At 42.0% G+C, this 14,764-nt stretch overlaps 1 protein-coding gene across 1 annotated transcript in view; it reads right to left on the reverse strand.

Annotated features, from left to right (window-relative positions):
- cadps2 (Ca++-dependent secretion activator 2) overlaps positions 1–14,764 on the reverse strand; it is a 232,684-nt gene that overhangs the window by 45,616 nt on the left and 172,304 nt on the right. Inside the window, exons 18-19 of the mRNA XM_078256450.1 lie at positions 8,581–8,737; positions 5,009–5,150 (exon numbers count right to left, since the gene is read on the reverse strand). Coding sequence (XP_078112576.1) covers positions 5,009–5,150; positions 8,581–8,737 — 299 coding nt within the window. The remainder of the gene's footprint in view (positions 1–5,008; positions 5,151–8,580; positions 8,738–14,764) is intronic.

Raw genomic sequence — 14,764 nt, forward strand, 5'->3', positions numbered from 1 at the left:
CTCGACGGTTCTGACCTTTGAAGGTTGTAAATCGAGAACGCTACTGTAGCTAATTAGCTGTGTGTCACCATCCAGTTTAGTTTGAACCTCCTCTGTATAGAGAGAGTATAAACTGGGGGGGGTATGATACAGCAAAACCATGAGCATAAGATGGTCCGTGTGTTTTACAATAATGACGATCCTTCGAAGGATCGAAGTTGATTCAATCTCTTTTAGATTACAGAGATCTTTAAAATATAGATATTTTTTGTGTTTTGTTTGACGTGCTACAATCTATTTATTTGTAAAGGGTACCACTGTGATTTTACACTTTAAATAGACATACACTAAGATCAGTTCTCAAGCTGCTTAAATGCAAAACTGAATTCATGGATTGTATTTGCAATCAGCTGTTAGCCAGACACATAAAATAAACAAGAACATATCCACATGAACATGAACTTTCTTTTGTTCCCTGGTGAGCAATGACAACCTTAAAATCAATTCTATCTCAAAACATGAAGGGTCAGGGAGGATAACATGTTGTGAAAAGGACAGTCATGATTATTCTCTTCATTTAGTTTTCTATGTTCTGATCCAGAGGGACACGTGAAAGTGAGACTTCTCTCAACTTACAAGATGTCGGGTAGATTTATCCCTTGTAAGCTGCAATAGAAAATTGACTTGTGTTATTATTACACTGATATCATTCACATCGAGACATGCACACTGCACAGCACAAGGACTCGAGACACACGGCGCATCGCAAAATCTTCCCAGAGTCTCTGAGGAACAATCGCATGCAGGCGCCGCCCCGCTGACAAAAGACCCACAGTGTCACAGAAACAATTTGAAACCACAAATCTCCCTCTCCAACGCCGAGCCTGGCTCATGCAGACGGGAAAAATGCCGCATGCTCTTCAGCTCACTCTCAGAGAACGGGACTGAACAGCATGACGCAGTTTTTGTGGATTTCAATAAAGTATTCATGTAAAAACGTTAAAACTTGAGCAGGGCTTTGTGTGGGGGAGTAAAAAAACAAACACAATCAGTGAAGTTCTGACTGGAGAAGTTTCCCCGATATACTGTAATAATTCATTTTTAGTGATGTGGACTCTTTGACAAGCATGCAGACGGACGGATAGAAACAGAGCTGCGACGTGACTGCTGAGCATTCGGGACAGACAAGAGGACAGTCCTGGCTAGAGGTCTTCACCCATACCTGAACCCCCGAAAACCCAAAGACCTGACCTGAACAGATCCAGGTGTTAGTGTTCACGACTAAAACGGTGTGTACGCACAAAGACAGAAACATGCATATGCATTATTTTTTCGTCAGATTTATGAAACCGCTCTTAACGCCTGAATCTCTTTTATAGATCTCAATTAGGGCTGGGTCAATGTATCAATATGATATCGGTATCGAGATATGAGGCTAGATATTGTATACTGTGTTGTCTGTTCCTGGTTTTACAGGCTGCATTACAGTAAAGAGATGTCATTTTCTGAACTTACCAGACTGTTCTAGCTGGTCTTTGATTTGCCTTTAACCACGTTGTTATATCCACGGTATTGAGGATTGTTTATCTCATTGTGAAGATATTTTGCTGAGGCATGTAGTGGATATTTGTCCAAAATAAGGCCCTAAGGCCTGTCAAATCTGACTCCAATTTATTAATTCCTGCGCCTTCTTTCATCGGACTTAAGTTTACCAGAACACAAGGATCAATCTGAGACTAAGAGTTCAGTTAAGCAAAGTTTACTGAGTCCAGCATAAAAGTTACAACACAATTATGGGTTCACAAACAGAGTCTAAGTTTCCCTAGCGACAGACATAAAGTCGAAGCTCGGTCCACCAAGTCTCTGTCCGAGTGAGCTTCGATCTAAGCTGTCCCTGTGTCTTTATTCTCTCCTCACAGGGCGGTGTCTTTCTGCCTCTCGGCAGAGACGCTATCTTCACACAACACATGCTCGGGTTGAGGCCTCTGTCTGGTGCAACTTCCTAACTGTCTTTCCTGTTTTTCTGCTTATCTGTCTGATACACAATGCACCTTCTGTTCATCAGAGTTCACCCATGGTACAGCCACTTCCTCAATGCCTTTTTGCAACACAATGCAATTTTAACTGTCAGCGACTTTTATTCTACAGGCACCAATGGTCGACCCTACAATATCGTCACAATATTGATATCGAACTATTTGGTCAAGAATATCGTGATATTTGATTTTCTCCATATTGCCCAACCCTAATCTCAATCATTGTGGGTGTGGGTGCAAATGTATGCACCTTATTTCCACTCCCACAGGTTGCTATGAATGGGTGTAGAAAACGTCCTGAACATCCGTTTGCATATCGATACTTGTCACCGCAGCACCTCTCACAAGACCTGTCAATGAGAAATACGCATATGCAATTTACACAGACTGTGTCTGTGTTTACGTGTGGGAAAGGCGTATGTATGTTTTAAACATCTGCTCCACGGTGTCTTTTTTTTTTTAGGTTTTCCCAGCAGGTTCAGAACTGGAGAATGGAACAGACCAGGAGATCTACGCTATCAACTTCAAACTAACTGGAGGCTAGGTCTGGGTACCGAATTCAATTATTTTTAGGCACTGACCAAATTCCCTGCTTAGCATCGAGTATCGAAAAATGCCTCGTCATTTAATACCAAGTTTCAATACCTAAGGAGTAAATCTCATCATCAGTGAGCCAACCAGCATGAAGCATGCTTCCAACAAGATCTAATAATGTCTGTGATTGGCTGTCCAACATAAGACATTGTAGAGACATGTAGGAGAAACTCTATGTTACACAGAGAGACGGGGCTCACGTAGTAGGTAGATACAAATATTTGTGCCGTAATGTGTAATGTTATGATTTATTTTTGTTAAAATTGATTTTATAAAATTGGTATCGAAAAAGGTATTGTTCAGGAATCAGCATCAAAGCCACGTATTGGTATCGAATTTTCTTTAACGATACCCAGCCCTACTGGAGGCAGAACATCAGGTCCTATTGTCTTTGGGTCTGTTTGGGTGTCTTCAATTGAAGGATACCATCTTGAATTCGGGGTGAGATTAATTATGGTAAGAAATTCTTAGACGGTGTGAAGACCTCTGGTCTAGTCTTCCCCTCCCCTCATACATACGTGTTCTCACACAGCGGTCCCATCCAGGCGGGTGCTGAGAAGCTGGGCATCTGTGGCAGCGTGAGAGGGAGGCTGGGGACTTTGGGAAGAGGGACGCTCGCTAGATTGTTAGTCAACGACCTGCCGGGTCGGAGTCAGCGGCGAGGTCGACGGATGGCGGGAAAAAGGAGAAAGTTAAAAGAATGGAAGAGAAAGAGAAGAAATAGAGACAATAACAGTGGGCGTTCGCTGGAGTAACATATCATAATTGTTCTGCGTGCAATAACTGATCAATAGCAAACAACATTAAAAGACAGAAAAGCCACTGCTCACTTCTATTCATTCAATTTGTTTTCAGTTTTTCGTTTCAGAGTGCAGCTCTGAGTTCACTGTTCCTGACTGCCGTGTGTCCTTGCTGTCTAAGTTTTACAATCTGCCTCCCTTTGTTCCTCTGCTGTCCTGTGCAGCATGTGCTTTGTTCAGTCTTTTATTGTTTCTGTTACATTCATACGGCAGCCAGTATCACACAACACAACAAACCATTACTGCTGAGAGTAAACAGAAGGTCAACTCAAATTAAGTTCTTGTAGAGCAGGGGTCTTTGTTTTTTAAGCCAAGGACCCCTTAACTGAAAGAGAGATGGAGCAGGGACCCCCCTACTACATATATTGTATAAAATGAATTTACATATTAAACTGTGCCTATTATAGCATGTAGGGCAGCATAAAGCCTTTATACATACCTATTTTTGCATAGAATACTAAGCTATTAAAATAATAATTGGCGGCATTATTTTGTAAATCATGTTTTAATGTTAAACATACATGTGGCACAGTGAATCCTTAGGATGAACTGTATATGTGGATGGCCTTAGTGACTATACCTTACCTATGGGCCAGTAAGCCAATAATCAGTGGGGAGTTATATTTGCTAATAATATGTTGGATTCATGTTAAGACATTTTAATTTTTGAAGAAAAAAAACAATATTAACAATAATTTGGACCTTCAGTGACTCTGAGGAGTCCTGGACCCCCTGTTGAGGGGAAAATCAGTGAAGACTGGTTCAGAAATATTGGTGTTGAAAAACACATCTTTGTCACAGACATGACAAAGATGTGTTTGCAATTTATCACTTTAATGCAAATTGTGGCTCAAATGCCCCTAAAGGTAAAAGCTGATTTGTACAACCTGTGTCCATATGTCTTCTCTAGGCCGTGTAGAAATGGGATCAAAATGATCTTACAGTGCGTCTTTTAAAATGGAGGGAGAAATATTCAGTGCCACTGAGTGTAGCGACAGTTTCTCTGTCTCTACGTGAAGCACTTTGCATTGTCTTGTCGTTGACAGGCATGATACACGCACACATGTAAAAGTGATGGTACAGACAAAACAGTTTGAAATCAAATGAGCCGGAAGTTTGATCACACTTTATGCAAAGAATCTAACGGCAAAACAAACCGGCAGTGTCTTAAAACATCATAGCGAGCTGATGATACACTCCCGAGAAAAGCGGTAACCCTCATTACCGTTACCCAGCCTGGCACACAACTGCATCTATGTGTGTGACATGTACAGGAACCCGTGCCACAGGTGAAGTTACGCAACGTTCTGCAACACGGTCAATGTGTGTTGCACTTACGGGGACTGAATTTCATGTGCAAATTTTACTGCTGGAGAGTTTTGTAAAGTCTATGTATATCATTTACCCCAAACAGTCAACGGTACAGAGATTAGCTGCAGCTGGCCAGCGACATAAACAACTACTTGTTCTCTTTGTGCTCTGTGTGTGTGTGTGTGTGTGTGTGTGTGTGCACATGTGCGCGTGTGTGCGCATGCGTGCATTGACAGCTCTCCCTCTGACAGGAACTCCAGTTATTACAGGTGACAGGCGGACACTTACTTGACGGACTGCCAGGTCTCCTGCTCGAAGCCGCGGTGGATGGACTGGGCGATGGACGACTCCATCAGGTCGATGTAGCGCACCACCAGGGGGACGAAGAGGTCCTGCAGGTGTTTGTGGAACGTCCCATTGCACAGGTGAACTGGGAAAAAGAAGACCAGGTGAGCAAACGTAAATCCTCAGACCATTTCCAATGAAAACTAAAACAGACAACCAAGACTACACCCTTATTTTACTTGTATTTATTATTGCATTGCCACATTTTCAAGTGAGTTGTAAGGACCTCAGGAACAATAGCACCTGCAATGCAGGAGCTAATGAGGATCCTAAATAAACAAACAAACAAACCCTGTCGCCAGATACCAATTCTATTGTACTAATCAAACATTCAAACATATTTGTTTTTTACTTTAGTGTGCTGTTGGTCTGGTCCACAACGCGTCATATTGACACTGTGGTGTGTGTACGGATTAAACAAATGAGATACGTGTCTGATTTCGTTACATTTGGACAAAGCCAGACTGGCTCCCCCTGTTCACTTTGTGCTGAGCAAAGCTAACTGGCTGTAGCTTCATATTACTGTGCAGACATCAGAGTGGTATCAATTTTCTCATCTGCCTCCAAGTCTTGGGGAAGTGTGTTTCATGTTTCAACATGACAATACCTCCGTGCACAAAGACATAACCATACAGAAATGGTTTCCCCAGTTTGGTGTGGAAGAACTCGACTGGTCCGCACAGAGCCCCGACTTTAACCCCATCCAACACTTTTGTTGAACCCGAATGCCGATTAACGCCCCATTTACATCATATGTGAATTGTGGGCCTATTCCTTTACCTGGCCGGTCTCTCTTTGGTGGCTGGACCCAGACTACATTCTTCAAACTCTTCTTTTTTTTAAGATGAAAAATACTTAAAGGTCTCAAGAAAAACCTGAACATTACAAGCCTTCCTAAAGCAGAATTTGCACTGTAGAAGGGCTGTTATTCAAGGATTTGAATCTGACTGCACAGGTGTTCATGATATTGTGTACACCCCCGCCCAAACCCCTCCTTGTAGGTTTGAGGAAGACAGTCAAACAGACAGATAAATCCCTGTGGAGACGCTAACAGTCCACAGCGAGGAGGAGAGACAAAGACAGAGAGTGTTGGGTGAGAAGCGAGCAGGCTGCTCTCTCAGGACTTCATTAGTTTTAATTCCTCTCGCTCTGCTCCGTCATGATTAACACTAGCCTTTTTTGCCCTCTGGAGAGAGAGAGAGAGAAAAAAAAAAAAAAACAGCCTCCCTCTCAAAAAAATGCTCGCCTTCACATGCTGACAATCAAGTGAGCATTTAAATAATCTACAGAACTGCAGAGAGGTAATGCACTCGTTGGAAGAAAATCCTCAAAGAGTTGAAAAAGATAGGTTGCCGAGCCGCGGCTGTCACCGCAGATGTTTGGTCGATTTTTCTGAAACGGTTTTAATATTTGACAAAATGCTGTGAACAATTTGAAAAGTCGAGGATTGTTCACGTCATCACTGTGACAAGGATCAAACCTTTTTCTCTTGTGTCACCCGAGCATCTGATTGGGATTGAACTCAAACGAGTCTCTTTTCTCTCACTTCAGACATAATTATGAAAGAGGGAAGACCTCATTTGTGCAAACAGTCAAAACTATGATGTCGCTTGTTCTGTGTTTCGGCTCCGTCTATTGCCTCATTACGCTCCAATTTAAGTGGACTAATGTTGTGACACTTGGAATAATTACGACATTAATAGAGAATGGTAATGAGAAGAAAAAAATATATATAAAAGATATGACACACACACACACACACACAAACAAACACACACACACACACACACACAAAAAAGACATTTGTGGATTATTCACATAATGAAACACTGAGTTTTTTTTGTTCCCAACAGTGCCCTTGGGCTGTCTGTCTATCTGCCTGCCTGTCTGTTACTGTATTCGAGGTACTTTGGCATCAGCCATGTTAAATAACGCCTCGCATCTCGCCAAATCTCTGCTGGCTCCGAGACAAAGCCTCCGAGCCGACGGAAGGGCTTGGATGGAAGGAAACAATGAGACGATTTCTTTTCTCCAGCAGTCAGATGAAATCTTCAACAGTGAGATGCACTTTATCAGGGAAGACAAATACGACAACAACCTGAAACGCAGCAGTGCAACGTTGATGTTTGTCACACTTCCATCTGAAGCTTCCATCATCATTCCTTACGTTTGTTTTTTTGATTTTGTTTCCCCACACCGTAGAGACCTTGAGATGTAGAAAAGCACATTACAGGAGTACGTGGGTGCCCAAAAAATGTTTCCTTTATTCCAAAAAAATGTTTGTTGTGTGGAGGTGTTGCAGGAAATGGTTTGCTAATCATAAATCTACAAAGGTAGATGGAAAATGATTTTGAAGCATCACAAATCTCATCATTTCAAGTTAATCTTTGTTATTTTCAGCTTCCATCTTTAATCAATATACGAGTGTCAGTGAAGGTTGATTGACTGATTGATTTAACTTTCCGACTGTAGGGGCCTAAAAGACACTAGCCAACAACAGGAAGGATGATCACATACATTTTGGAACTAAGAGCAGTGTGAAACTAGAAAGAGATTTTCTTTGGAATTAGTTTGGATCTTTCACTTTCTGATTTCCCACCGGAGAGAAAGCTGACAACATTTAATTTGGAGAAAGTCTTAAGCAGTGTGTGTGTGTGGTGTAGGATGATCTGACTGCTGCACACACTTGTTGGTCCGCAGCCCACAGAAACTGGCAGAGTGAAGCTGTGATTAAAGGCAGCAGAAAATTATACACCGACCTGTTTCTGACACTCGGATGGCTAACGGCTCAAATCGCAGTGAACCTTCTGTGTTGAACTGGATTTGCTACATTTCCACTCAGTAAATGAAACAAGCAGTTTGGAGATGTTTTGCAAGTGCGATTGTAAAGAGACATGTCATCGGAGAAAAAGGGGTCAGCAGACTGAGAAAGGCGTGGCCGATGACTTTTGAAGATCACAATCTGCTCTCGTATTAAACTAAGCAAACTGGTTTTGAGCAGGAGAGTTGATCCAAGGCTTTATTAATCGCAGTTTTACAATAATGATCATTTTAGAGTGGCTTTGGTACATTACTTTGTCAGAACTGTGGCTGTGCAGAGACCTCAGGTTCCAAACTAATGTAGCTTGACTTATAACGGTACAGCTGGTACCATTGACACGCACGCGCGCACACACGCACACACCGCTCCTCGTCGGATGCTGATTGGTTCGGTAAGCTGGTGTTTCAGACACAAACACTTTTACTTGAAAAGATGGATTTTCATGTTATTTTCATTTTCCTTTTGTGAATTCCATGTGCTCGGAGAATTGGGTTGTTTGCTGTTATACACAGTATACCTGGTTTTGCTGGAGGTGGCGAGTGCAAAGTCAGAATGAACCATAATTATATATAGGAGATATAAGACTGAGGTTGAAAAATAGCAGAATTTTCCTTTAATACACTTTAGCATTCAGCTCAAAGCACAGCTGAGTCCGACAGCGTGCGTTCCCCTAGAAAGGAAAGGTCAGACTCACCGTCGGTTCGCAGGAAGTTGTTGAGGAGCTGGAACAGCAGGAAGCTGTCCCACGAGTCGACAGGCTGGACCTGCAGAGCGGCGTCCATGTTGGCTCTGTACAGAGACAGGAAGGTCTCGGCGTGATCGGCCATCAGCTCCGGCCACCACGAGAAAGCCTGAGAGACACGGAGATCGGCATCGGAGAAAAAGTCAAATACATTAACAGGAAGTTCTGCTTTCACAAAGAACATGTTTGCATGCAAACACACGTCTGTGTCGCACGGCTGATCTACCCGAGAAAAACAACAGCATCGGCAGTCTGACAGCTAACAATAAATGTCATTTCTTTAAATTCACGTGGCAATGACTCTTGTCCATCAGTAGTACAAGAAGAAGTAAAGTGACATTATTACAGAGCGACAGAGTCAGCAGATGGAGGAGGTCGGGGTGGACGGATACAACACAACGTTACACGTTACATTTTTTATTTGACTAATAATTAAGATCAAAGGAACATATGTTTATGTATTATCACAGATTTTGACCCGGGTAGACCATGAAAGTAGTGATCATCAATTTTTATTTTAGTGTTGCGTGTTATTTTTGGGGAAATTCCGTTGAAAGAAACCCATATTTATGATAGAAAAACTTCGAAAAAGGGGTCAAATTTGACCCGAGGACAACATCAGTTGCACAATGTTTTCTGTTAAAAGGTGTACAAAGAACTGTATTCCCCAGAAACACTGTGGGGTGAAGAAACTAAATGTTCCTCACTCTCAGTGTGAGGCAGGGGCGGAGCCAGACGTAAACCCTCAGGGCTCAGCCCAAACCTAGAGGGGGGGTCCGGGGGAACGCTCCATTTACGGCAGCTTTGTGTACTATTTTTCAAGCCATTTGAACATAGCCACATAGAAATCTGTACATCATTTTGGAAAAACGTGATAGTTTCCAAGGAAAAGAATGCAGAGCCGACATTCTATTATGTTTCATAGACTGTCTTCATCAACTGTCTGTCTTCACCCGCCGCCATTTTCTGAACGCTCATAGGCGCACACTGGAATAATGTATTCTGTCTTTTCATTCATTTCATTTCTTGTTGGATACCTCACAGCAGGGCTGTATTAGTCTCGACTCGGACTCTAATCCAGACTCAAATTTTTCTATTGTCTCTGACTATGGACTCAGACTTGTCTCCGACTCAGCCATTGGACTCGCCAAATATTCTAGTTGGTCTCGACCGAGTCTTTTTGTCTTAAGTGACTTCTTCCTTTAAAACAAAACCATTGATGAAGCGTGCTTGTTCAGAAAACAGGTATGAGTTTAATACAAAGTCCATTTAGAACAGGCATCGAGATTGGCCGCCTGGTATACGCCTGGCTGCATCATATACCTCAATCATCAGGCATCAATCGTTTTCATTTAGACACAGACACAATGTCAGCGAGCATTTTGTACTATGGATTCTTCAGGACAAGTAATAAGTTCAAGAATGCAAACATTTCCATTTTTTCTAGTGATACCTGTGTTGCGCGTTATTTTTTTTTACATTTTCCATCGGCAGTCCAGAATGTTCTTGTTTCACCAAAATAAAAAGACTCAATATCTAAAATGTGAAGTTGCACTTCAGCCTTATGTGAAATAATACGGCCTAATTTAATCCCACAGTGTTGTACTCTGTGCTTGCTTTTTGATTAGAATAATGAAGCAAAATGGTCATCTTAAAATAGAACATATACTGTCTCTCACATCACATACAGTAAATTATGAAGGGGTAAGTAGGTGCTTTCGAAGAGGTTTCGATTATTTTTTTTCTGTCTTGGTATTGACTGTCTCTTATTTGGACTCACACATGACTTGGACTCGAACCTCTTTAGACTCGGTCTCGACTAGTCCTGGTCTTGGACTTGACAAAGGTGGACTTGACTACATCCCTGTCTCACAGACTTCTGAAGGTCCAGTTTGAAGCCTTACGTTTGGGTTTATTGCCCACCACCATCTTTGTCAAGTTGCCAGGGCCCGCTGAAGTTACTTAGTCAACTTTGTCTTCTATGAAGTTAATGCTCCTCAGTGTGTGTGTGTGTGTGTGTGTGTGTGTAAAAGTGAAAACCCCAAATCATCCACTATTTTTGGAAAGAAAACAAGAGCGTCCCTTTTCGTCAGGTCAGTTGCCTAGCAGCAGAGTTATCACGGCAAAGTAAATCAAAACCAAACATGCTGTGTGAACTCAACTTCTCATGTTCAAGATTACTTTAATTATCCTTAGGGACATTGTTCTTGGGTTCTCAAGGGTTGCCACATTAAAAAATACACTCAATTATAGTGCAAAAACAGACGTAAAATGCATTCAAATATGTGCGACACAGCCCCCTCATCACACGCCCTCCTTATTAGAGGAATGAAAGAGTTTTTATAAACCTGTTGCGGCATCTTCTCCTGTATTTAATTGAAACCCTATAGCGTCGACCTGGTGGCAGCAGGTCGTAGTCTCAATAGACCGAATCACTGACGTCGCACGACACAAAAATCACGACACTTCCGCTTAACTTTCTTTAATTTACAGGTAGACTTATTTCTTTTGGGTCGGGGATGATTGTTGTATTTGTAAAATTATATTGCATTTGTTTAAAAAATATACATTTAAAATTAAAATAATCTCTACAACTGAAAACCTAAATGAAAGATTTTTTTTTTTTACTTAATATGAAAAGACCTACAATTCAATGTTGTAAAACAAATAAAGTATGAAAACTCGGGGCACCCTGGTAGCTCCCCTGGTTGAGCGTGCGCCCCATGTAGTAAGGCTCAGACCTTGCCGCAGCGACCCAGGTTTGATTCCGACTCTGCCCTTTGCTGCATGTCGTCCCCCTCTCTCTCCCCCCTTTCCTGTCTCCAGCTGTCCTGTCCAATAAAGGCCAAAAAGCCTAAAAAATAATCTAAAAAAAATGGAAACTTCCAAAGGGAGTGAACCCTTTTTGTTTTTTTGTTCTGAACATTTTGATATGTAAACGCATGGGTATCAGGTTATATGCAAATATCCTTAAAATGTGAATTTAAAAAGAAATGTAAAAATGCCCTTAGACCTCCGAGGGTTAAGAAATATGACCCGTTAAAAGCTGCAGAAATCTAAATAAAAGGAGGCAGATGTGAGATATCTTTAGCTGCTGCTTTGAAACTGAAAACGAGAATAAAAAAAGCTGCAAGGTGCTGTTGCATCCAGGCTGTGTGCAGGGGGCAGCCTGCTAAGGTGATGACTACAGGACATCGCAGAGAAAAGTGTAACCAGCCTTGAATAGCATGCTGATTTGTGTATGAAAGAGGCAGAATAGGCAGATATGAATGACGGGGAGAAACACGGCAGCAGCTCATACTCGTGGCCTTTCAGGACGACTCATCACACCTTTCAAAACGCGCCTTTTCAGATTCCTTTTACTCACAACAAACAGCATGAAACCAGCCTGACGATTCTTCAGCACTCACACCTCTTATTTCCAAGACATCAATTTCAACAATGTGGGTGCTTCGGTGTCCGTCATGTTGAATGTAAACAAAAAGCTGCTCACCGTCGCTGTGCTACCGTGTAAAGCCCGCCTCAACGGTTGTGATTGGTGCCTCGATTTGGAAAAATTGGAAATGGGCTTTAATGGGCTCTCGGCCAGACGGACTCGCAGAGAAAATCTCAAGTTTGCCGGAAGTTCGTCAGGGCTTTCCCAGGCTAACAGTACAGTATACCCACTACAATACATTAGACTACACCACTGGTATTAGTACCTTTACTTAAAGGTACTCTAAGCGATGTTAGTGCGCTGAAGCACAGAAGGGAGGGAACGGGATGAGGAGGGGGGAGGAGCGAGCTAGTCTTCGTTTTGTTTGAAAATACTTTGAACGTTAACAAGAAGTAACGTCACCCAACATCGCTTAGAGCACCTTTAAATAAAGGATCTGAATACTTCTTCCACCACTGCTTCCATTAGGCAGACGGTACAAAGTCCCACTGGCCCGGAAAAACATTTACAAAAAAATCTTTCATCCCCCACTGCAATAACCACTCTGAACAACAGAAGAAAGACACTGTAAAGCTGCTGTTTCATACGTTTTCAAATGTGTTCTTGTTTTAAATGTGTTTTTAATGAGCCTTGTCGAAAGGAAATCTTTTGTCACTGCTTGGACAGACAATCAAGCCATCTATCTAATCTTTTTTTAACAAAGAGACGGTTGGCGGTGACGCAGGGAGAACAGGCTCTGATGGGGCTCAGGATCCGACAAACCAGCAGAGAAAGTACAACAAAAACACAAACACGAGCGGAGGAGGGGGACGGGAACATTCACACACTTACCTCTCTTCCCTTCCCACGGTGGAATACAAAAAAAGAAGCAGAAAGGACAGTCAGATAAATAATAACAAGTTAAATGGGATTTATAAAGGTGTCTGTAGTGGTTTCGGGGGAATTTACATCCTTCTGATCTCTGCATTTTTTTATGTTGTGCATCTATGTGTACAATTTCCTTTAGTATCCTCCCTTCCATTCTATATTTGTCACGAGTTGTTTTTTTATTAGCGATCAAAACTTTTCCTCTCAGAAACGAGTTTTGCATATTGAACTCTGCAGAATGATGCCAATCAATCAAATGGTAACACTTTATAATAAGGGCATGAATTATGAAATTCACGCATGACCTCATGCATGAGAAAGCATGAATTCCTTCATGTGGTACTTCATAAACTATCAGTAGTGTCCAAGGAATAACAGTATCCCATGCATGACTTCATGCAGGAACAATACGTTAATGAATGCATCAATTAAGGTATTTCAATCATCATGATTTCTGATTTATTGATGATGTTCATGTCTTCTTCATAGGTAAATCTGTAGTTAAAGTGACAGGCTAAATAAACTGACTTGTAGGGTTTGAGTCATTACTTCATCATGTTGTGGCCCTTCAAATAAAGTGCTGGCCTGGTCCATATTTAACATTGATAAATACGAAGACATGACTATCAGTAAATCAGAAATCATGATGATTGAAATACCTTAATTGATGCATTAATTGACGTATTGTTCCTGCATGAAGTCATGCATGAGATACTATTATTCCTTGGACATTACTGATAGTTCATGAAGTACCACGTGAAAGAATTCCTGCTTTTTCATGCATGAAGTCATGTCCCATTATTACAAAGTGTTACCAATCAAGGTTATTTGTCACATGAAATCGTACGAGGTACAATTCCAGTCAAATGTGATCCCATCAGCCTTCAACTTGTGCATGATAAATTATAAAAATGCAGAAGTTTGTTCCCACAAGGAGGAAACTTTCTCTGTGCTCACTTAAAATCGGAGTTCAACACATCGGGGGGTTTGTGACATCACAACTAGTTTGGAGCCAATCAGGGTCCAAATATGTGACTTACGCAAGTGTGGTGTGCAAAACTTTGAAACCGCCGTGAAAACACCGGGAGGAAACGCGAGACGGAGTGACAACAGTGTTGACGCTGACAGGAAACCGAGTAAACAATTATTTTTCATCTCTAAATTTAGGCTGTGACAGCTTGTGGCGGCGCTCTCACCAAAGCCTCTAATTTGTAGTTAACATCACATCCGAAGCTCGGAGCAGAGATCAACCGGTTGCCATGGCAGCGGCAGAGCACGGCATGTTATTAATAGCTCAGGAACAGATGCCTGAGCGCCGCGCTGCCACTTAGGGCCAATCAAACTGCCATGTCTCAACACCTATGATTGATCAGTTTAACGCCGTTGCGCGTGAACGGCGCCTGCATATGGGCCGTGGGCGTTGTTTTCATCGGGCCTCTGCCGCAGATTCTAATTCAGCGATGCCACTTGCCGTGTCACCTGCCACTTTAGCGCGAGCGCTGCCAGAGGAGGCGTAGGGGAGGAAAATGGACAGTGCTGCGAAAAGTGATCAAAAACGCTAATGAATGAAATGATCCAGTGATTGGTGGCGTCTTTGCTGCGGTCACTCAGAGGGAGTGAATTAAAAGGAAGAAAATAAGAGTTTCTGAGTTAGTGTTGCAATTAATCCGACGCAAACACAGAGAAGACTTTTCTTAAGCAAGTCAGCTACTCCCAACATAAATACTGTATGTCATTATAATAAGACGTTTTTTTTATTAAAGCACCTTTTACAGACAAAGTGCTTCACAAGAGAAAAACTGTTCAAAATAACAGCAAAACACTGACATTATG

Source organism: Sander vitreus, chromosome 8 (assembly GCF_031162955.1).
Source record: "Sander vitreus isolate 19-12246 chromosome 8, sanVit1, whole genome shotgun sequence".
NCBI lineage: Eukaryota > Metazoa > Chordata > Actinopteri > Perciformes > Percidae > Sander > Sander vitreus.